General features: G+C 35.7%; 1 protein-coding gene across 2 annotated transcripts; it reads right to left on the reverse strand.

The window, feature by feature from the left end:
- Window positions 1–689: 689 nt before the first annotated feature.
- LOC112052724 (uncharacterized) lies at window positions 690–25663 on the reverse strand. Of its 2 annotated transcripts, XM_024091904.2 has the most exons (12): window positions 25504–25663; window positions 25007–25231; window positions 24140–24931; window positions 20273–22429; window positions 19758–19983; window positions 12230–12369; window positions 11742–11913; window positions 10071–10224; window positions 5360–5422; window positions 5091–5151; window positions 3980–4174; window positions 690–3740 (listed from the first exon to the last, which is right to left on the reverse strand). In XM_024091904.2, exons 2-12 carry the CDS (start codon window positions 25157–25159, stop codon window positions 3549–3551), a joined length of 4305 nt encoding a protein of 1434 aa, XP_023947672.2. In that variant the 5' UTR covers window positions 25160–25231; window positions 25504–25663; the 3' UTR covers window positions 690–3548. The 2 variants fall into 2 exon arrangements, with proteins under 2 accessions (XP_023947672.2, XP_023947673.2); XM_024091905.2 differs by lacking the exon at window positions 25007–25231.
- Window positions 25664–25804: the final 141 nt, after the last annotated feature.

Raw genomic sequence — 25804 nt, forward strand, 5'->3', positions numbered from 1 at the left:
TTAAATTAATTAATTAATCGACAGAGTTTATAAATATCTGTTTAAATTAATTAATTAATCGAAATGGTTTTTAAAAATATTTATTTTAAAGCTATTCCGTCTACAAAAGCTGAACTGTGAAAATTTAAAAACAATATATTAGCTTTGAATTTCCCGCGTTGGCAAATTGTTTCAATGGGGGCATTCCACAGATGGCGGTAATTTTAGTGCCACTTTTTTTGTATGAGGTTGGTATTCTTCTCCTGAGTAAATATGTTCCTTGGCTCTGACTGACAACTTTAAGAATTTGTATACAGTTTTCTTGCTATCGTTACGTTTTTTAAATAGATATCTTTAAATGACAATCGCTACTTATGTTAGTTTTCCTTATAAAATAATGTTAAATATTATTAAGTATATACTAGCGGATGCCCGCGACTTCGTCCGCGTTAAACTCGATGTAAACTTTCAACTACCCCTACCCTTCTCCTTTTTAATTTTTTTTCTATGAATGAACTTATGAACCTTCTGACAACAACAAACACATCAAAAAAAAATAATAGTGAAATCGGTCCAGCCGAATATGAATATGAATTTTTATTATATAGATTATATACAATTAAAAAAAATCGACTTCATGTTTCTCCCCATAGAAAACGCCAAAAAAATAATGTAAGGACCTAATAAATTGAAAATGAAATGAACTAAAATTTTTAAAGGATTTATTAATATCAGAACATTTTAGAATAGTACATGCCAAGTAAATGGCACATTAGCACTAAACATGTGTAAAAAGTTCACTATATCTACTGTACATGGTTTGCTTCAAAAATATCTCACCTCAGGAGAATACCCAACACTAGAGTCTACATCCAAGGCTATACACCTATTGGCACTGTAAAAATATTAAATCTTACCCAACTGAACTAAAAAACAAGAAATGAAGATGACCCTACTTAAGTCAAAGAATATTTATTTTTCAGAAAATAATCACATTAGCAGAAAATACTTCATTGTAAAATAAATATGTATAATGCTTCCATGTGACCCATGTAGGGTTCTTTTACACGAGCGGCAATTCTGCCGTCGACTGCAGTCGACTCTCGTCGGCGGTCAGCGGCGGTCGCCGACTGCAGTCGACTGCCGTTGGCTACCGCCGAGACGTCGATAGCAGCTGCCGCTCGTGTAAATGAACACTTAGTAAGAACCCAGCGTCATATTAATGCTTACCTCCCATGGGTACACTTGGGGAGTAACAGTTGAAGATACTATATACACAGTATTATTTACATCATTAACAAGGCATGATATTACATATTACAACAGTAAATGCTCAATCATTTTACTTACATTATTCGTTGCAAACAATAAAGTAGTTCTATTAATGCAGGCGTAGGATATTACATTTGTTATTAATTTTTAGGTAGGAGTAGTAGCTTTTTGTATAAAAAAATACTTAATTTCAGTCATTAAATTTAAAAAATACTTTGATCATTCTATAAAATAAACTATTATTTGTATTTATTGAAACTGATGTCCCCTAAAGAATATTGATCGGATTTTTGCCTATCAAACGAAAGCAGCTTAACTAAAATAGGTCCATCTTATAGAAAGTTATTCATAAATATTGACACAGACTAACACATTCTGTGTTAAAATTGGGTCAAAGTAATAGGATTATCCTAAACTAGAAACTTGTCTCCAAATGAGAAGTATTTTTATTTTATAACTACAGTAAATAATAACATTCATCATAAAAAATTAAACTAACAACATAACTGTCATAGAACTTTAGAATTATATTACATTTATGATATTTCAACATTTGAAACTATTTTTACTCCATAGATTGCACTATAATAAAAATAAATATTTACAAATATTTTTAATTTAAAAAGTTGACTTTAACCAAAATATACATTTGGCTTTTGTTAAATAATAATTTTATTTACATAAAAACTCTACTATCCTAAGAGTAATAGTAAGTTTATTGATACCTTCTTTGGTGTGGTTTGATTTACAATATGTGTATTCAATACTCAATACATAATGAAAATGCATAAGGGAAAGTAGACTTTAGGCAAAGGTGATATAATATTACCATAATATCTGTGGTGCATATTTTACCATTGATAACACTATGCCAACTTTTACAAAAACCATGTAACCATGGTTAATCATGTAAAAATTGCACTTCCATATATCCTTTACTTAAACACAATAATTAATTAAAAAATTGTAGCAGTTTATTTCTAGCATTGCATGAAAATAATAAAATTATTATTTATTACAATGTGTGCTGAATACAATGACCTCTGACAAGTTACTTATTTTACACAATCACAACCTCAAACCTTGCATTTTGTGCTCAGAAGTTTCATTAAAATGTATACCTATAATTACAGCATCATATTGTCAATATCCATAATACATTTTATTTAAAAGATTGAAAAAACATTGAAAGCATTATTTAGAAATAAGTCTTGTTGTAATATAACTTCATCTGTTTGATTGAAATCATTGAAACCAAATATCTAACCAATCTTGATAAAGCAAAAAAAATGGAATCTAAATTCCAGACCTTCATAAATGAATACCAAATAATTAGGTATTAAAGCACAAATGGCAATTGTACAATTGTAAATTATACTGACATCTTTATATACACAAATTTACTGCCTCTACCATCTAAACATTCACCATGATGATAGTAAAATAAGTTTTATCACACATAATTTAAACTAAATATATCTTTATGACTAAACCAATTGTAACCTTTCATGCCTAATTAACCAGTATATACCAACAAATATATGTCTCATTTTATTTCAGTTTGTACAGTCCAGTTAACACATACATTGTACTACAGAACATACATTTAATGTTTATCAATTAAAAGTATTGGTAATTATATGTACAAATAAGAAGCTTAGAATTTTACTGCACATTTAATAATAGGAAGCCGCTAAATATTGCAAAAAAAAATATATTATAAATTGAATAATTTTAATTAATTAGCTAGCCAAACATTCGTGATTTTCTAAAAGCTGAAAGGTTGTCGGCCTGTGTTCCTACCATAGGTACAAAGGAGAAATTTAACATTTCAAGTAAAAGTTCCACTTTTACTTGAAATATTAATATTACATTTCATCATGTTCAATAATAGTTGCATTCATTAACAGTCTGTAAATGTTCTGTTTATACAGGCCATGGAACTTCCCCTTGGAACTTGGAATTTTAATTCCATAAAAATGAGCATTCAATATTAGTGGTTTCTGGAAGGTTTTAAGAGTTTTTAGAGCTTTAACATACAAACACAACACAGCACCCTTCGGTCAAGTTGTCCAATTTAACAACAAGTATGTATTCACAGTTCACTATACACTGAGAGCTACATGTATATACACTGAGCTATGTACACAACACTGCATCGGTCCTGTTCACACGAGTATAAATATGTAGTGCCCACACATGGCACGAGACACACTGAGAGCTTATCTATATGTGTACACAACAGAGCACGGTCTGGCTCACACGAGCACGTAGAGCGCGTGCCGCAGCGCCGTGGATCACGAGAGCGCGTCGCGCAGGTGGCGCACGGCGGCGTACACCTTGACGGCGGGCCCGAGCCGCAGCCGCAGGCAGTGCACCAGCTCCTCGCAGGACGCCATCAGCAGCTCGGCGCCCGACACGCGCGCCGACGCGGCGGCGGCGCCCGCGCCCGCGCCCGCCACGCGGCACAGCAGCGCTGCTACGTCTTTCTGTAATGTCAAAAAATAGCTCACTAAAGCATAAAACCGTAACATACATTAGACACCCGCGACGTGCTCCGTGCATAGATCTCCTTAACTTGACCGAATCGCAATATATGTTCTTAGCTGACGTCTACTAAGCTACCTGACTGCTAAATTTCAATTTTGTACGTCCAGCTGTTTTCGAGATATTAAGATGGGTAACTCCTGGCTCCCGCTGGCGCACATCGACGACAGTGCCAACTGACCTGCGTCCACGAGTCCGGGTCGGGCGGCAGCGCGAGGTCGGCCACGTGGCGGGCGACGAGCGCGCGCGGCAGGGACGGCGCGAGCGCGGAGGGCGGGCGCGGCGACGGCTGCCCGCCCGAGCGCAGCCGCTCCTCGCTCCCGCTGCCGCGCCAGCGCTTGCCGCCGCTGCTTGAGAGGGATTCGTCGTCCGATACCTACAATATAATAGTTAATGTCACTAAATAAGTTTAAAGAATATTTTCGAAGAATATAAGAGCCGTGATAGCCCAATAGATATGACCTCTGCAGGAGGGTTCTAATCCGGCCCGGGCAGCCACCTCCAAATTTCTAGTTGTGTGCATTTTAAGAAATAAATATCACATGTCTCAAACTTTGAAGGAAAAACATCGTGAGGAAACCTGCATACCTGAGAATTTTCTAGATTCTCTGCATGTCAGTGAAGTCTGCCTATCCGCATTGATCCAGCGTGGTGGACTATTGGCCTAACATCTCTCATTTTAAGAGGAGACTTGAGCTCAGCAGTGAGCCGAATATGGGTTGATAATGATGATGATGAATGACACATCTTGGAAGAGTTATTAACATAAAATTCATACTTCAATTAATACAATTACAATATATTAATTATTATTAATTAATTATACAATTTAATTTATTAGATATCTATTAATTACTAGAATTTACTAGAAATCTTGGAAGTAAATTTTTAGACAATGTTTATAATGTTTTAGAGCATTGTTTGTTATGGTGCGTGATACAAGATTTTAGGTACCACCGTTTATGTAGGCGCACGCCGGCAGAGCATATCCGACTACACTACCCCGTGCTCTAGTTTATGGAATACTGTCTGAATGAGATTAATATAAAAAGAATCGCATATCCACTCTTTGTAAAATTCATTTTGTTTCCTTTTAATTTGCGACATATATTACATATATAACAAAAGAATTAATTGGAATCCTATTCCACCATAGGTAGGTGTACAAATACACAGTAAAATATGCAGCACAATCCACAAAAATGTATGCAGTATGTCAGCGGGGCCATAAGGCCAGCGCAGTAGCAGTACCTATGGTATGGTACTGTACATTAATAAGAAACATTACTCACGGGATCATTTTTGGCAACTTCTTCAACTCTTTTGTGTTTGGGCGGACGACCCCTTGGAAGTCTGGAAACAAATATCATTATCTATTAACATCATTATTATTACCAGGTAATACCCAAAACAGTTACAAATTTTTTTATTAAATCAATCAAAGATTATTTTTGATTCAAACAAATACTGAAAGGTCTCAACCTCTACAAGATTGTTGTGTTCATTAAGTTTTCAGTAAAAAATATTAACGTGAAAATAACAAACTCAAAACAATACTCACTTTTCCTTTGGAGCGTCACTGTTTGGTGTACTCGTAGATACTGATTTAGGTTTGTTTGGTGACCTGGAATTGTACAAAAATATATACAACATTAGAGGGGAAATAAATATTTACTTATTAAGAGATTCTACACTGTACAGTGTACATACTGGTCTGGCTGGTGGGAGTCTTCGGCCGTGGCTAGTTCCGTTCCGTTCCAGCACGATGTTGTGTAGAAACCGTAAGGGGTGTGGATTTTCATCCAACTCCTAGTTAGTTATACTTGAAATTTTCTTAGATGACAATTTTAAACAACAATAATGGCTGACTATGAACCAAAGACAATCAGTAGGGTTGAGAAGTTAACCGCGGGCATCGTAACGATATCAAGTAGGTATCGTTATATCTGAAATAACTAAACTAAAATATCCGTTACTATACGTCATCTTAAAAAACGAATACGTTCCATATTCGTTTCGTTTTCCAACTTTTCAGTTGTGTGCATTTTAGGAAATTAAATATCATTTTAAGAATATATACACCAAGGAGAAGAAGTGAATCATGAAATACATGAAAATGTTGGATATAGTAATAATAATAATAATAATAATAATATAGCCTTTATTTCCAAGTACATAAATTACAAAAATTTTACAGTTTACATTTTTAAAAATTACAAAAGATACAAAAGTTAAAAAACATTAACATTTCATTTCATTTTGTTGGATATAGTAGCGATATTATTTCCGCATACGAATATTTTTGAAATAAAGTCAGTGGCAATTTATAATGGAAATTTTTAATTTTTAAATTGTTGAATAAAACAATTGAGAAAAACAAAAAAGCGACAAAAATATTTTTCTATTGAATTAAAGATTATTATTTCTTTCTTTTTTTACCTTGGTTATACACCACTAGTCCAAATGACTATGTAGAACATAATTGGAATTAATGTACACTTACTGTCTGTCTCTAATTATAATTCGTAACATTTTTCTAGCTCTAGAACCTACTAAATTTATTACCGCATAATGTCATATATTAAAAAACCTTTGTACTAAAGTTTCGGCCCCTTGTACATCACTATCTCTCAAACTTCTTTATATAATATCCTCAGAATACAGAAAACCACCAGAAGGAGTGATAGCGCAAAGAAGTGAAGCCATTTAAACTACACATTTTACGATTACTCACTCTGTGTTTGTCGTGTTGTTTGACGTGCTATACAGGTGACAAATTTAATTAAATTAAGCCGTCTTGTGCTATTCCTTCGTGTAAAAATGCCGTTGGTAAAAAAAGAAACTGAATAGGATCACATTTCACGTGTAAGTATCACAAATAAATATTCTTATGATATAATAATGAATAATTTTTACGTGAATTTAGTTGTCATAGAAACCGATGCCTTCATTTTGTAAGTGTTGCCAATGTAATTGTTTTGATTTTCCCTACTTTTAATTTCAATTCAAGGATTTATTATTTATGTAAAATATTAATCAACTAAATAGGTAGGCATAGGTTCCGGCAAGTAAGTTGAAATAAAATTGTGGTAATCAGCGCAGATAAAGAAAGTGTAAAATAATCTTAAAGCTTTAAAATTTTACAAATAACAATGGCGTGCTATATTATAATAAATTCGTTCGTTCTTGTCTGTTTGTGTGTTTGTTTGCACATTTGTTTGTTTTCGTGTGCTTGTTTGGTCTTTTGTTTGTTTGTGTACCTACTTGTTTGCTTGTTTGTTTGAGCAAGAGGATTAAATAAAATATTTTTATCTTCAAAAAACATTCTTAAAAGATATTAAACCAATTAAATGGCCTTATTTATACTTGAATTTTAAGAGACATAAAAATTAGAGAAATAAGACGAGATAATAATAACTGTGCACGCGATTGAAATACATATTTATAATAATAATAATATAATATAATTATATGGAGTATATAAAATTATTATTGTAAATATGTATTTCTTTAGTTTGTTAGTTGATAAGTTTTATAATAACCGTCATATTATATCTATTATTTATTTGTCCTTGTCTTAAATTTTTTAGAGTTTATTTTCTTGCTGACTCTTAGCAATCACTAGAAAACCGGTCCTACTGTTTTTATTATTTACCATACAAGTTAACATTTAATGTGATGAACTGTACACTTATTGTTTTCCTTTTAACATTATAAATTTTTACCACAAAATAGGGAAAAATTTAACAGCCTCATGTACTAGCAACATTACGCGGGTGAGAAGTGCGACGAGTGCAGGCTGTTGTGTACAACTTTTGGACACACTGCGCACTATAGAATGACATCTAAACGTGGCTTCTGGTGGTTTTCTGTATTCTGAGATAATATCCTAATAACTCTGACTATCACGATTTACGTATACCAGAAAAATAAAAATCTCACCATGTTGCGAAACAAAAGTAATAAATTTTTTTCCATTAGTATTTCAAATCTTTTATTTATTTTTCTGATCCAGCAATCATAATATTCAAGTCGTATTTGTGTATTGTTTTCTTTATTCTTAATTTAAAAATTTTGCAAGTGGTTCAAGAATCGGTTTATCGGTTTTTTAATAATTTTTGATCGTGCTATATAATTACAAACATTCGGGAGCACTCGCGCCGCGATCGGTTAAGCTCGGTTTAGGATGAGTTTACTGCGAGCAAAAAGTGCCACATTGTCGCTTCCATGCTCACAGTGAGGTCGTGTCAATGTTTGTTCCATATCATCATTACTTTTTTGTTTCGTTTGCAATTGTTGTTATTTGGTTGTTATATTATTGCTGATTGCTGAGTAGAGTATGACGAACAATAATATAACTAACCGAAAATTCCGACTTTCAGATGGGTGGATTTTAGGTTGAATTTCATATGGATTGATTTATTTATTAGGTATATTAAAAATATAAAAAAAAAATATTATGAAAAAATACAACCGACTTCAAAATGTTAACGTACCCACGAAACTAAAAAGCGAAAGATAACATTATTATATTTTCTACTTATTGATCATTTTGAAGTCGCTGCCAAGCCCGTCTGATGTTGACTTAAGTCGTTACTGAAAAAAACACATGACAGACAAAAATAATGTCTGAGAAACAAAAATCTTTACGATAGGGTACACCTTGAATTAATAGATTGAATACACTGGCTTGGCAGAAAATATAATGATATTATTTTTCCCTTTTTTAATTTCGTGGGTACGTTAATATTTTGAAGTCGGTTGTATATATTTTTTTAAATTATTATTTGTTTTTTCTCAATTAGGTCCTTCAACTATTTTAAAATCAAAAATCTCCATTTAAAATTGCCACTGACTTTATGAAAAAATATTCGTATGCGGAAATAATGTCGCTGCTATGTCCAACGTTTTCATGTATGTAGATTTACTTCTTCTCCATGGAGTATAATATATTCTTTGGTGCTGTGTTAATAAAGATACACATTTATTTTATTTATAAGCCACAAAGGACACAAATATTAAAATTAAAAAATATGTACATAATTATCGACAAGTTATAATTTCATGTATCTTTCCCGTCTCTTCAATTCATAGACAATCTAGCATTACGAAATGTCAAATTCGCAACATTTTCGTTAATCTGTAGAAATAAAACTTGTTGTGATTTCGTTTTTAGTGAAATAAATGTGATATAATAGTTAATTACAAGCAGTTTTTATGTAATTCGCGGTGTGCGCGTTAAATGAAGTGATGTGTATATAAATGATTTAGTTTAAACGGACGGTTTGTGAGAAATATGTGAATGTCGTGACGACGGATCTTTGTTTACCTTTTTTGCCATGTAAGGAAAAAAATAGTATAGATTGCATCATGGTGAAGTTGTGGTCAAGGGCTAACTTGTAGCAAATAAAAAAAACATAAGTGGTGTGGTAGCAGTTGCGTGTACAAGGTTTCTAAGCAGGGTACGCATTTTACGTACAAATCGAACAAAATGGATAATTCCCTCTCCAAAGCATATCCGGCTATACTATCCCGTCCCTACCGAGTCCTAAGGGTAGGCAGTGCATTTTGTAGTAGATCCGAATTAGAAACAATTTTGATTTAAAAATCAATGATTCCCGCGGTATTTGTGAAAAGCTGATGGTTATGACTGAATGAATTTGGCTAAAATGTGGAATGGAAATTTATGGAAAACTAGCTGACGCCGCGCGGTTTCACCCGCGTGGTTCTCGTTCCCGTAGGAATACGGGGATAATATATAGCCTATAGCCTTCCTCGATAAATGGGCTATCTAACACTGAAAGAATTTTTCAAATCGGACCAGTAGTTCCTGAGATTAGCGCGTTCAATCAAACAAACAAATAAACTCTTCAGCTTTATAATATTAGTATAGATTTAATTTTACGCGGGTATTAGCTAGTTTGATATAAAACACTCTTCATCTATTAAATGGGTGAAGGTCGTTTCTAATACGGATCTTAGACTATTGCATAAGTACGCACCACTGTGTGGTAGCGGGGCAGGCTGGGAGGGTGGGGCTGGTGGGAGGCTTCGGCCGTGGCTAGTTACCACCCTACCAGCAAAGACGTACCGCCAAGCGATTTAGCGTTCCGGTACGATGCCGTGTAGAAACCGAAAGGGGTGTGGATTTTCATCCTCCTCCTAACAAGTTAGCCCGCTTCCATCTTAGACTGCATCATCACTTACCATCAGGTGAGATTGTAGTCAAGGGCTAACTTGTAAAGAATATATATATAAAAAAAAAAATAAACCTTTGCAGTCGGTCGGGCGGCGTGTGCGGGCGCTGCGCGCGGTAGGGGCAGGCGGAGGCGGCGCCGTGCTGCTTGTGCGCGCCGCCGCGCACCGAGCCCAGCCCGCGGCAGCCGCCCACGCCGCACGGCCCGCTGATGCGCAGCTCCTCCGCTGCTGCAGCACGGACACAACATCTCGTCAACATCGTCGTATAGCCAACACGACAGCTCCTCTATACAGGGTTATACTTTTTGTAGCGCGCAAATTTCTTTTGCTGCTTTTGTATCGTTAAATAGTAGATTGTTATACAAGGGGCTAAAAAGACCCATTATATACGAGGTATTTTTAGGGCCTGAGACGTAAGTCGAGGGCCGCCTAAATAGAAACCGAGTATATAATGGGTTTAGCCCCGCGTGTTACACTCTGCTTTTCACTACGATTGCGAGAAAATAAAATAGTTTAGTTCAATATTCAATGATTTATTTAATTGAAAATTAAATGTACAAAGTCTACAATTTTGGATATTATGGGAGATGCTTTTACCCGATAACATAATTTCCGACTACTGTGAAGATGAATAACGAGTATATGAGGTAAACGTGGGAGATAATAGTTTAAAAAACTCTTTTCGTAAGTGAATCCATTTGTTGTTGTTTTCTTCACTTATTAAATTTTTCGTAGGTAAGTATTTAAGTAAATGCGTCTGGACTTTGATGGTAACAGATTGAAAATGTCATCCATCTCCAAATTAGGATCACCATTCTCAGTAGATGAAGACACCAATAACAATTAATGTTGAAATATATGAAAGTTACGGTCACAAATTTACAATTATTTTCTGAAATAAATCAAGTGTGTATTATTTGTTTATTAAATTCTCGCTTTTTAATTTTATTTTTTTCACATGAGAAAAAGGCAAAGGTATTACACATTCCACAGACAAGAACGCTGCATTTATTTCCAATTTAAAGTTTTTTATTTATTTTTCAAAACAATCAGAGCCTTACCTATAATGATTCTATTTTCGAATAAAACCTCCTCCGTTTTATAGTAGGCTAGTACTTGGCTAGTACTCGTAACAGACAAGAATTAAAAAAACAAAATTACTTTAGCCCCTAGAGGCTAATATGCTTGTTTAGCCCCGCTGTGGAGTGGTAATATGACAGTGTTTTTGAGCAAGAGTAGTGAAAAAAGAATATAATTTTCAGTGACAACTTTTCTTCTAATACAAACACATTAGCGTACGTCTACATATATAAGGACTAGCCGACGCCCGCGACTTCGTCCGCGTGAAACCCGATGTAAACTTTCAACTACCCCTATCCTACCCCTACCCTACTCCCAGCCTACCTCTACCCCTACCCTACTCCTACCCACCCCTACCCTACTTTTCTGGTTGATTTTTTAAACCTTGTGTCCGAAAAACCCAAATATCTTACGGAACCCTATTTTTTCCAATATCATATTTAACCTATGTTACTTGTGGATAAGGTGGCTTTCGAATGGTGAAAGAATTTTTAAAATCGGTCCAGTAGTTTTTGAGCCTATTCATTACAATCAAACAAACATACAAACAAAGTTTTCCTCTTTATAATATTAGTATAGATACGCAGGCACCGTCCCCTTAGTCCTTCTATTGCTAAGCGTTCTATGTTCTGTGGTCCCCACTGAAGCGACAAGTGTGCACTCACTGAGCGGCGGCTCCAGCGGGTGGCCGGTCTTGAGGCACCAGCCCACGGGGTGCAGGTCGGGCGAGTCGTCGTCCAGCCAGCACGACAGCTCCTCGGGCCAGCCGTCGAACGACACGCGCACCTGGTGGCCCTTCACGGCGCTTATCGTCGCCACCCTTATCAGGAACGGCACCTGACAACAGATGAACAATTTTCGTTACAAATTGCTTTTGTAAAAAAACGTTTAAACGTTTATACTATTTTTGTACCTTGACCATTATACACTACGTTAGAAGTGGGTCCGACAATCGATATGGAATCATGACCTCCCGGTTATGAGTCTGCCCCCTTTACCGAGGAGGTTTACCAATAAACTGCGCATGTATCATCTGAAATTGTACATTAGGCTACATTTGTCCCAGTATTCCCAAGAAAATGAGATTACGCGGTAAAAGCTTTGCCAGTGACCTTTGAAGTCAAAGCAAACGTCCCATGACACACAAATTTACCCTCCGGTCCACCACCTCCAGCTTCATGCCCGGCTTGAAGCCCACCGGTGGGCGCGTTTTGAAGGCGCGGGGCGGCGCTGCCGTCGACATCGTCTCCGACAGGTAGTTCTCCCATGAAAACGACGACGGGTCTTTATAGTCTGTGGACAAGCAGCATTTGTGAATTGATGTATAATTTTATCATCCTGAAAATCAGTCCTGGATTCCGGATATAAACAATCATATCCTGGACTGGAAATTTTTAGGCAGCACATTGACAATTTATTTATTGACATATTTAATTTGATATTGTAAAAAATGAAATAACAAAACCGAATAACAACTATTCTGTTGATAGCATTATATTAAACAATGAAATAATTGACGAGCCAAATAAAATAGCACAGACTTTTAATAACTATTTTATAGAATTGACAAATAAAAATAATAATAGATCAAATAATGAACCACTTAATAAACTTAACAATATATTTCAATCCATGTACCTAAAGCCAATGACGCACAAAGAAGTAGAAAAAGAAATTCTAAGCCTTAATAATACATCTGCGGAAGGTTATGACACTATTAATACTAAAATTATTAAGGCCACAAAAAATCACTTTATCCCAGTATTAACTTATTTGATAAATTTATCGTTTGAATCCGGATGTTTTCCAGAGATATTAAAAAAGTCAATCATCAAACCGATATACAAGAAGGGTAATATTAAAGACATAGGGAATTATAGACCTATTACACTAATTCCTATATTCTCCAAAATTTTTGAAAAATGTATGCTAAAGCGCCTATTAAATTATTGTAATAAATTTAATATTATACGAAAAGAGCAATATGGGTTTCAGAAAGATAAATCCACGACGCTGGCCATATTTTCCCTGTTCGACGAAGTTCTAAAAAGCGTAGACTCGAAAAATAATACTACTGGCTTATTTTTTGACCTATCGAAGGCATTTGATTTTGTGAGCCATGAAATTTTGTTAGCAAAATTAGAAAAAGTAGGGATAAGAGGACATGTTCTACAATGGATAAAATCTTACCTGATCAATCGCAGTCAGTCAGTTATAATAAAGAAAATCATAGACATGGAACTTAAAGAATTTAAATCCGAGTACAGGAATAATAGATATGGCGTTCCGCAAGGGAGTATATTAGGACCCTTTTTGTTCCTTATCTATATAAATGACATTATTGACGCAACTAACTATAAAACTGTTTTATACGCAGATGACATCGCAATTATTGTATCGACAAACAAAAGTACTACTATTAAAGGACACGAAAATGAAATTAATCTTACAATTCAATCTATTATTAACTGGCTTGACATTAACAATCTCCAAATAAATTTAGCGAAGTCAAAATGCATTCATTTTAATATTAATAACCTAAAAGATCCTTTAAATATACAATATAACGGCATAACAGTAGAATCCATAAATAGCATAAAGTTTCTTGGTGTATATATAGATAATCAACTTAATTGGAAAGAACACACTACTAAGGTTTCAGGAAAGATAAATAGCTTCTGTTTCGTTCTTAGAAGACTCAGAAACATCCTAGATCAAAAAACCTGTTTAGAGGTCTATCATGCATATGTATACGATATGGGTTACCATTTTGGGGAAATGGTACCGATATCAACAGGGCATTTGTTGCGCAAAAGAAATGTGTACGAGCAATATGTGGTGCGGCGCCTCTAGACACTTGCAAACCATTGTTTAGAAAACTGAATGTGTTAACATTGCCAAGTATGTATATTTTCACTATCTGCGTTTTTATAAAAAAGTATGAGTACCTCTTTTGTAAAAAATCTGATTTGCACTATAGTGATACAAGAAACCCTCATAACTTGATGCTGAATTATTCTCCTAGAACTAAATTATACTTAAAGAATTGTCCTGGGATGTGTATCAAAATATTTAACCGCATTCCGAAAGATATTAAAGCGTTACCTATGGCACAATTTAAAAGAAAATTATACGACTGGTTGATAAGTAAAACCTACTATAATGTCAAAGAACTATTAAATATAATTGTAAAAATGTTAATTGTAAAAATAATGAATTTTGTATATTGTATTGCAAGTGTAACTTTATTTTATTTTCATTTTTAATTTAATTTGGTAATTATGACTATTGATGTTATTTTTTCTTTTTTATTTGTAATTTCATTTAATTTAATTTAGTAACTGTGACTGTATTTATCTTTTTCTTAATCTCATTTCATTTAATTTGGTAATTGTGACTATTTGTATTTTTTATATTTGCACACTATTAATTTAGTGGAATGTTGTATTCTTGCAAATAAACAATTATTATTATTATTATTATTATTATTATAATAGTAGATTATACAAGGGCCTAAAACGACCCATTATATACGATTTATTTTTAAGATTCGTTTTGTTCCATCTTTAAATTAGGGTCACCATTCTCAATAGATGAAGACAACAATTAATGTTGCGAAATATGTAAATTACGGTCACAAATTCACAATGAATTTCTTAAAAAAATCAAGTATGGATTATTCACAGCAAATTGTTTTTAACTTTTCGCTCTTTAATTTTATTTTTCTTTACTACTATATTTTTTTTCCATGAAGAAAAGCATCGTACAACCTTGTCTTCAAATCTCGATCTTTAAATTCGCAACTCAATAAAAATCAAATAAAAAAAATTACCGCATTCCACAGACAAGAACGCTGCATTTTATTCCAATTTAAAGTTTTATTTTTATCAAACAATCAGTACCTTACCTCTGGCTCAATCGCTCGACGCGTGGAGCCATATAACCAAAAGAAGAAGAAGGAGGGCCTCACCTACGATGATTCTATTTACGAATAAAACCTCCTTCGTTTTATAGTAGGCTAGTACTTGGCTAGTACTCGTAACAGACAAAAATTAAAAAAACAAAATTACTTCAGCCCCTAGAGGCTGAAATGCTTGTTTAGCCCCACTGTGGAGTGGTAATATGACAATGTTTTTGAGCAAGAGTAGTGAAAAATACTTTTCATCCATCCAGGTCAGTAAAGTTCGTCTTATATTCGGATAAGTAATAAAGCAAGACTAAGTAGTTTTATACGACAGAAATTTATATGGCAGAACAAGGTATGCTGGTTCAAGTAATTTTTCTAAAAAAATTAATTTAACATTCCACACGCAATCCTAATAACTCTTATTGTAAGTAGAATACGTTATTGTGAGTAGAAAATGCAATTACTACTTGTAATTGCATTTTCTCAACTACTTATAGTTGTTTACACGATACTAAAACACTATTCTTTTTTTATTTTTGTCTGTTTGTTGTGGCTAATATCTGGAACTATTACTATTAATTGGGAAATAGACGAGCTTATTGAGCAATAAGCTACTTTTTATCCCGGATAAATTTATAGTTCCCGCGGGATCTGTGAAAACTGAATTTCCCGTGGTAGAAGTCGCAAGTATGCGAGTATGAAATAACTTTATTATTCACTGTTCACTATCCACTTTCGCAAAATAAAGCTTTAATGATACATTTTAATTGCCTTATTATCAACATTTCTGCACAATATCACAAAAAAAAAACCATATGGCATTGTGAAATAGCTGTTAGAACTTAGATCGAGTAGAGTTATTTCACTTTATCCACATATTTCTTCTAAATTTTATGGAAAATTATGCTTGAAGATCTCCATTGCTACATATCGGATTATCATGATAAACAGTATTCTTTTATTATCACAATTGGGTGGATATGCTCCAGATAACGACTGCATCCAAAGATATGTGAGTATGGCCATTGAGTATGACTTTTATTACATAGTACCTGTTTCACCTGTTTTAATAAAAATAATAACTTTATTTTAAATTTTTTTTACTGTCTAACATATGATGGAATAAACAAAAACAACAATATGCCGTGGGATGAAAGTCATATTACCAAAATAATGTTGAATAAGTGCAAGGACAGAAGAGGAGAGGAAGGCCAAAGAAGAGATGATTGGAGTGTGTGATAGAGGACATGATGTTTGTAAATGGAGTGGATGATGAGATGACAAATAATATAGATGAATTAAATGGAAAAGACTGACATATTTTGCTGACCCAACTTCAGTAGGATAAGGGAAAGGAGATGATGATGAAACAAATGGCTCGTTAGAAATTATTTGGAAATCCATCATTTATATAACTTATCAAAAACTCCCATTATACATGTTAATAAAACTTCCTCAAGCTGTTTATCACCTACATCTATACTATTCCAAGACATCATGAAAATGCATTTTTCCTCTGTTTTCTACCACGCTTTCTTCTATGCAATATTTAATGTTGTCAAAAATCACAAAAGGTAAAACTAGAATAAGACGCTACTATTAAGTTTTGCTTATTGTTATGAGAAAACTCATAATACTTGAAGAAACCTCATCACCGGAATACGGAAAACGGTATTCAGAGTCACCCGGTTATAATCACAAACGCAACTGTATTTTAAAAATCTCCGTCTCCAAATTATACCGCATAATATATATATATATAGATATATATATATATATATATAGATATATATATAGATAATAAATATACTTAATACGTGAGTAGAAGCGAATCCTCAAGTAAGTATAATACTCGTAAATTACAAACTCACATTACAGCTAACCAAAGCAATTCATTACGATAATAATAAATCGACTCACGTCTATTTTTCCAATGCGATTTCCATCTGGCTCGATTTTGAATCAACAACACAAACTTCCTCAAAAGTTATCGGGATTCAGGGAAAGTCTGTGGTATACTAGTATTAAATGATATTCCGCGAAGTATGACAAGGCGCGAAACATGTACATCTCAGCAAAAGGCAGGCGAGCGACTGATATGAATTATGAATATGAAATGAATAATATGATAGCCGCTGAGTCCGGACGACTCGGCAATTCGGTACGTAAGCGGCAAAGTGATTAAATTGTAGATACTTAATTTATCCTCATTAGTACACTAACTGAGAAAACGACTGTTTATTTTTTCCCATTTTTGGAACTGTTATGTATTAAGCTACCGTTCGAGTTGTTTAATCGTGCATTTATGTTATCTACGGGTACCTATGTAGTGCATTAGTAGGTAGATAACTATGTAAAAATCATAGGTAATCTAGGTTTAACGTTTAAGTAACTTCTAGTGTATACTAAACTGATGCCTTATTTAATTTAACTTATGGATTTTCCTGCTAATGAAAAAGCCTACAACTAAATGAAGATCTTGTTGATGAAGATTTAGTGGGAGAAAAATATTGGAATTGCATTAATTAAATAACTTATTTAGTTTATTATATAAGTTGTACATCAAAAAAATGAGGAAAAAAATGTAACACATTGTACAGAAGTGAAACTTCAGAAAGCTACGAACCAGGCACAAAGGCAATATTTAAAACTTGAAAAACAAAAAAAGAGATATACAAAAGAACGTAGAACATTCTACTTTTTTTTAAATCCGTTAAAATACTGTGAAACATATTCTCTCGTTCTTAATCCTATATCTCGTTTTGTCGTGACGCATTTTGGTATCATTGAATTTCAAATCACGATGATTCTAAATAAAATTATATTTCATATTCTTCTTAACGATACGCATTTTCCGTACACACTAAAAATTTGTATGAATACAAACATTTTCATGAGAAAATATTTACTTGTTTAAGCACCTACTTAAAATTATTATGCTAATAAAATTGTCTTCCGGCTTCACCGCAGTGTTCGACCTTCAGGGATGTTATATAGATGCGATTTTTGGTTTTGTTTGTATGAACTCTTTGTCGTTATGAAAGTTACATCAGATGTAATCAAAAATATATTTGTCAGAATATTTTCATATCTATATCAATCTATCTATATCTATATCTATACTTATAATAAAACTGGTCGAATTTTATACACATATTCGCAATTTGAGATTTTACTTATACCATTTGTAACACCAAACGTTACCGTGGCATAGAGTACTACTAGCGCCATCTAGAATCTATACTTATAATACGAACTAGCGGGCGCCCGCAACTACGTCCGCGTGGAAATCAATGTAAACTTTCAAGCCCTATTTCACCACTTTTTTGAATTAGATTATATTTCGTATTTTTTTCACGATTTATGAACAAATTTTTAAAACTGTAACTCTAAAAACGAAGGACTTTTCATACAAACCTTCAATCCCTATTTCACCCCCTTCTCATTTTATTTTCGCAATAAAAAGTATCCTATAACCTTCTCCGTATTATGGACTTAAACCGTGCCAAGTTTCATTTGAATTCATTCGGTAGTTAGCAGTGGCGAAGAATTAAATTTAGATGAAGGTAAGCCATGCCAAAGAAAAGGAAATTCATATAGTGTGATACAAACTCTGATTTCTCATATACATATCTAGATACAGTACAACAATGAATATGCATGGATTTTTAAAGGTAACCCGGCGGGAATGGGCTTGCGCGAACTCTTCGCCGCTGGTAGTTAGTTAGATTTTTTGTCTGTAATGCCTAATTAAAATAAATGAATATTGACTATTGATGTTTTCCTTCACCGCTTGAAACACGTGATATTTAATTTCTTAACATGCACATAACTGAAAATTTGGAGGTGCATGCCCTGGACCGGATTCGAACCTACGCTCTCCGAATGAAAGGCAGAGATTGTATCCACTGGGCTTTCACAAAGTCTCAGGAACAAATATGCCATGGTTTTCCAATCAGGACAATAATTACAAAAAACACTTTTCAGGTGTTTTGGCTACACCTTCACGACTGACTATTGGAATATCAGCAGATATTACGGAGGGTTTATACCAACTTTCTAAAAACATTTCACGAGTTATCGCCCACGTCACCCTAAGGGATTGGTCATGATATTTTGTTGCTCGAAGACCATTACAATTGAACACGGTATTGGCGTCATAGGGTTCTATAATTTGTTTTAGATTTATCATAAAAAATATCTCCATACAGCCAAAAACTGATCAATTTCGCAGAGTGCATTTCTTTGCACCTATTTAAACAAAGATTTTGATTCCCGTGACAGACGATAGCTTTATTCAACTTCACCTCACATGCATTGCTTACATTGTATCAGGCTCAAGTCCAATCGTGCTATTAGCTAATACCGTGCGTAATACCAGTTGGATGAACGCTACGGATCGCCGAGAAAGGAGACTCAATGGTATTGATTACCTCTTCTTGTGAAACTTCAAAGTCTCGGACATCAACGAAATATTTCGGAGTGTGCTCAACGTCGTATGGCCTTCCCAGGGTGGGTTTACATCCCCACTGTTGATGTTCCTAGGAGTCGTACACAAAATGCTTTGCGTCTTCTTTTCTCAAGGTTTTGGAGTAACCTGCCATGTCTGTGTTTTATGATGCTCATACTTTGAACATGGAGATAATCGTCATCTTTTAGACAAGTCTATCTCATCTTAGACCATAATATTTATGAGATCACTGTCAAACGCAAGCATATAAAAAATCAAAAATTTAATAAAAATATATGAATGGTATTAGTAAGAAATACTCACAGTTGGGCGGCGTGAGCGCCACGCCGTTCTCCTCGGCCCAGCCGACGGGGTGGATGTAGGGCGAGGAGGGCTCCACCCAGTAGTCGTACACCTCGTCCCAGCTGTCGAACGTGACCAGCAGCCGGTGCTCCAGCGTGTCGCCCACCGTGGCCACGCACACCATGTCGTTGTGCCGGTCCTCCGCCTCCAGCTTCATGTTCACGCGGAACGCGTTGGGCTTCAGACTCTGCGCCACAAACAATTATATCAGTTACTGCAAGTGGTTATAGTCTACAGCTGAAGTGAGGATGGCTTGCAGTTTAGGCTAGAAGATTAGCACCATAAGCAACAAAATAAGACAACTGAAGTTACGTTATTAATTCTTCAGATAATGTAAATCACTTGATAGAATATGGTTGTTGACTTGTTTAATTTTTGGAACTCAATCGAAAATTAGACTACTGACTTAAAAATCTCTTTCTTTTTTAAAGAGTTCAGATGGTACTCGTAAACGTTAATCGTCCAGCGCTACTCACAGCAGTAGTGACGTGCATGAAGAGGTGGCGCGGCGCCGCGATCGCCCGCATCTGCTTGAGGTACAGCGGCCACGAGAACGTGCCGGCGTCGTGGCCCAGCGGCGGCTTCAGCGGCCGCCCGTTCTTCTCGCACCAGCCCGCCGGGAACACGTCCACCGAGTCCGCGTTCGTCCAGTAGTCGTACATGTCGGGGTACTCGTCGAAGTGCAGCCGCATGCGGTAGCCCTGCACCTCGGCCACCGACACCACGCAGAACAGCGACGGGTGCTGCGGGTCGATCGCCTCCATCCGCATGCCCACTTTGAACCCGTTCTTGTTGTACGGGAACGGGTCTTTGAACAGCTTCACGGGCGCCGCCTTCGCCTTGCACACGTCCAAGTAACGCATCCACGAGAATCCGTTCTTGCCGCACATCCACGGATACTTCTCGTTCTCTACCAGATCTTCGCTCATTTTCATCAGCTCCGACATCTGACTGTCGCTGGCCGCCGAGTCGTAGTGCTTCAGCGGCACTTTGTCCTCTTTGTTTTCCAGAAGCATGTCGGAATCGGACACTTGCTTCCTTAGGAGCAATTTCTTCATTTTGTTCCGCTTTTTGGCCAGCTCCAGACGCTCTTTCTCTTTTTTCTTCTGCTGCATCTTTTGTACGTCGGTCTGGCAAGTCGAGCTGCAAAAGCTCGGCGTGATAAACTCGGCCGCCATTCCGTGGCATCCGCAACCTTCACATTTATATAAATCCTCGGGAGACGTCGGCTTTTTCTCCTTGATGCTCGCTATTCTCTGTTTTAGAGGAGTGTGGTATTTGGTGTTCGGATTGTGTCCAATACCGTCTAGGCGCGGTTCTTCGATGACATCGATGAGACCGAATTCGTTAGAGCGGAAGTGTAGATTGCTGCCTCGGAGCTGGGCTATCCCGTTGTTCCATATCAAACCGGGTGGATCTTCTTCTGATATTGAATCACTATCTTTAATATTTATCTCGTCTTTAAATTCATACGCATCCATTTTCTGATAGTACAAGTCGTTATGTTTATCTTCTTGTTTTTCTTTGTAGTCTTCAGGGTCAGATTCGCCCAAATTGACTTTGGCTTCGAGATCTTTGTCTAATTTTTCGTCGCAGAACAATGATGGCACGCGGTGGTCATCATTGGCGTCGGAATCTAAATTTTCATCTGATTTATTGTCAACATTCGTTTGCGAAACAGGTAATTTTATGTTTTTGCCCGACAAATTTTCTGTACATAGTGATATTCGCCGCTTAATGTTGTAAGCGGTTGTGGTCTTCCTATCGCTGTTGTCTGAATACGAACGTCGCAATATCGCAGGCGCCGCAATTGTCACCGGTCCCATATCATTCCTGTCAATCATGTTTCTGGTCAAAAGGCTCTTGCCTTTTTCAGGTATAGCCAAAGTAAAAGATTTCTCTCGAGTGCCACCTTCTTCATCTGCTATTGACACAGTGTAAATATCGTCATTCATTGACGCATTTGTTTCGGGTATGGACAGAGTGTACTCGCCCTGTTCACCGGTAGGTTCCGCTCTAGACCCTGGTATAGAGACAGTAAATGTTTTGTCACTTTTGTTGGGACTCTGAGGCACACAATTATCTTTCCCATTGACAGTGACGATTTTGCCTAAAGGCTGCAGCGGTGGCATTTCAGATGATTCTACAGAAGTATCCCGCATGACTGTTATGTTTCCCTGGGGATCATTTTGGATCTGTCCATTGGCTATTTGGAGGTTTATTATTGGACCCTTGGAAGCCATAGTTGCTGGTAGAGAAACAGGTAGAATAAATTTGGTATTTGGTATTTTGGGCATGTTCATGGGGGTCAGAAATAGTTTTTGGTTGTTGGAGTTTGTTGGAACATTGGTTTGACTGCTTGATATGAGGATAGACTGATTCTCTGACATTGTTTTAATGTTTGGCTTTTTGACTGAACTCAAGTATGCAATAGCTTGTTTGCCTGGAGTTCCTGGTGCAATGCTAACTGGAACCATCATCTTGTCATTTGGTTTTGGTTTTTGGATCACAATTGGTTGTGCAGCATTAGCCGGTGCAAGTATTGATGATTTATTTTGGATGGGCATCTTAGGTGCAATGTTGGGCTTAGACCCAACATTTGATATTAAATGAATGTTTGAATTATTTGGCACCTGAAACATAAAAATACTGATAGGAAGAGTTTGATATATCTAATTCTGAACAAAACTTCTAAGCTACATTTATTTAAGTCTAGATAAAAGAATTTATATTATGAAGCTTGAATAAATTACACAAGGCAACAAATTTTCAACTTTTTTATACAACCACAAAAATTTCACCTGTTATGGATTTTAATTGCGAGACATAAGTAAAAACTAAAAGTCAATTTATTGTAACTGGTCTAAATTTACAGAAATAGCAATACTTAAATAACTAATACAGCTGAAGCTGTGAAGAAATCTACACAATCAAAAGATAGCCATTTATGTTGCATTCACATACATTGGCAAAGGGATTCAAAACATATATATTTTATAGGCCAACAAAAATAAAATTTGTAAATCTTAATATAAATTATAACTGCGGAAAGTCATTCATCACAAAATCACAAAAACCACATGATGTACAAAGCTGAAATTTGGCAGGGAGGTAGTTAGTAGGTATCACAGATTTTGCGATAGGGCCGAATTAAAGGGCGGACGAAGTCGCGGGCGTCCGCTAGATATACTATAATAGTAATATATTATAAAGAGGTAAGATTTGATGGTTTATTTATTTATTTGCATTCAAAAACTATGGGACCAATTTGGAAAATTCTTTTACCATTAGAATTCTGCATTAACTCATGGTTATGGGTTATATTGTATACTCATATTCCCACAGTAACAGGAACCATGCAGGTGAAACAGGGTGCTAATTTAAAATGTATAGAAAAACCTACGAAGTCTATATTTTAAAAAATCTGGAAATTTTTTAGCATTGTATGGTGGCCAATGTTTGTTTTTAAAATGCATTATGAAAATGAAAAATTATTGTGAAAAATAAATGATTGTTCAAAGTAAAATGTACAAACATAATTGTTTTTAAAAAGAGTAAAGGAGCAATATCTCCTTAGGTCTTATTAACATTTACCATCAGTACTCACTATATTCTGAGAGGCGAGATCAAGCTTATCTCATACAAGCAGATGCTATGCGGTTTATATTATACTTAGAAACAAAACTAATAACAAGAACACCTGTTCATTGTTTTGATGCTAATACATAAAATAATTGCATTTTATTAATTAGCAAAGTCAAATAAAGAAAATGTCAATTGTTGCACATATTTTATTATCAGTTAATCAGATTACAAAACTCAATAACAATAATATAAAACACATCTAATAATAAAATATCATATGTTCATCTGTAAATGTAACAAAATGAAAAATTGTATAGTAGTTGTTACATTAACTTAAATTTGGTCAATAACTAAATGATTATTATTCATACTTGAAGGCCTTGCAACTGAGGAAAGTTGTATTATACAACAATTATAATAATTTTTACCAAGCATACACAACACATGCAAAAACCGTACTCTGCTTTTAAGTAAATAATAAATAAATATTATAAGCACAACTTGTGGATATTTTTGGTGTTCATAAGTACAACTGACAAATATACGAGTAGATCTGTTTGTGAAAAAAATACATTAAACATGAAATGAAATCCTTGAAGTCCTATCTTAAAGTGTGCATCACTGTATCATAATATATTTCAATCAATAAATTGTAGTTATTGGCCCCATTTACAGCCCAAGTAAACATGCAGCAATAAGTGATAAGTGGATATTATAACAAACAAACAACATTGGAAGTAAAATAAAGCAATACTTACAGGTCTTCTGACAATAATTTGAGGAGGGTTTCCACTAGTGCTAGCTTGGCTGATCACATCTGTGCTTGTGACCGGCTTTAGTCCAGTCGGGGTGTGTATGTACACTACATGGGGCATTGCCCTCTGCGTCCCTCTCAACTGGACGGCTCCTGGGCCTCCAGTGTTAGGCAGTGACAGTTGAATTGAGTTATTGGATGAGTTTGGAATTTGCATGACAGTTGAGTTGGATCCAATTTGCATCTGTGCCACCGATGTGGGGTTGGTCATCTTGACTTGAAGCCCAGCATCCGGGACATGAAGCTGAGTGGAGGTTGACAGTTCCGTGCTACCATCGAGGTTAGGCGGTCGAGGGTTGGATCCCAGCAGATGTATAATAGAGCTATGGAGGGGCTGAGTGTTTTGCAATAAAGGCATAGATGGGAGAGTGGGGCCTGTCAGTTGAATGTTTTGGTTAGCGGTGGGAATCTGCAGGGGGACATTGATGGTGTCCCCCGCCGGCAACTGCACAGGGACGTTAGTGGTGGCAGACACTTGCAGGGGCAGACTTACCGGCGCTAGCTGCAGTGGCATGCTGCTGGTAGCACCCGACAGCTGCACCGGCACGTTGATGTTAGAGGTGGAGCCGGGGATCTGCACCGGCACGTGCACGGTGGAGAGCTGCAGGGGGTAAGGGGAGTTGCTGGTGTGGAGTTTCATGGGAGCGATAGAGTGGGTGACGAGATTGTGAGTGATAGGCATCGAGCTCTGCGGCGCCGGCACCGAGGACACGATCATGCTGCTCGAGATTGGCGCCTGGAAAATGGTAAACAGTGTCATTGAAGGCGAGCTGCTGGGCGCCTAGCGCTAACTAACATTGCTGAGACTCACGCGTAACGTGTTCAATAGCACATTGTGCTGAGAGTTGCCCTGAGCCAGATCGCTGGCCGCGCAAGTGCTAGTTGCCTTTAATAATCTTTTTTTCAATATTTCCGTTTTCGGATCGTCAAAGTTTTGAAGTGGATTACACTGCTGTCTCTCCATTTCTCGCCCCGAAAAACTCAAGCGACACCATTACAGATGTTTAATTAACTGTTATAATTCATTATTGGCCACCTGTAACGCAAGTAAAAATAAAAATTTGTAATGTAAAAATTCCCTCGACGTTTCGCTAATGTTTCATAGACACATAAAAAGTTATCGAATCTAATTAGTTCACGACAGCAAAAAATACAAATATATTTTAGGCTCAATTATATTTAAAGAAAATATTACAATTTTATTTCGCGAGTATCGCACATATCAATATTGTGCAGCTACTTTTGTAGATCCACAACCTTTTAAAAAGAAAAGTTCATAAAACACTAAAACATTAATTCATTGCTTACCTTTTATTATTTTAACATATATAACGGTTTCACAGGTATTATTTTGAACTATAAATCATGGTAATCCGTTTGAAAACCATTAAAGAAAAATAAATTTTAGTCCGACAAGCGACGAATTTTACCTACCTACACAACTGGTAATATTTCTGACAACATAGCCAAAATGTACAGGCAATTGTTATGTTGGTACTTTCGAATTATTTAACCAATCCCTTGTTAGCATTCTTATGACGAAGCTTTCGCGCCCGATTATTCAGCTAAAAATGTAGGCTGATTTATTTCAACAAAAGTAAAAAAATAT

The sequence above is a fragment of the Bicyclus anynana genome, chromosome 5, assembly GCF_947172395.1.
Source record: "Bicyclus anynana chromosome 5, ilBicAnyn1.1, whole genome shotgun sequence".
In the NCBI taxonomy this organism is placed as follows: Eukaryota; Metazoa; Arthropoda; class Insecta; order Lepidoptera; family Nymphalidae; genus Bicyclus; species Bicyclus anynana.

Bases quoted from the DNA above. Each gene is read 5' to 3' on its own strand.
- LOC112052724 (XM_024091904.2), bottom strand. From the start codon at position 25,159: ATGGAGAGACAGCAGTGTAATCCACTTCAAAACTTTGACGATCCGAAA. The intron at 24,932-25,006 runs GTGAGTCTCAGC...ACCATTTTCCAG, and splicing joins TGCTATTGAACACGTTACGC to GCGCCAATCTCGAGCAGCAT. The intron at 5,152-5,359 runs GTGAGTATTGTT...ATTTGTTTCCAG, and splicing joins AGTGACGCTCCAAAGGAAAA to ACTTCCAAGGGGTCGTCCGC.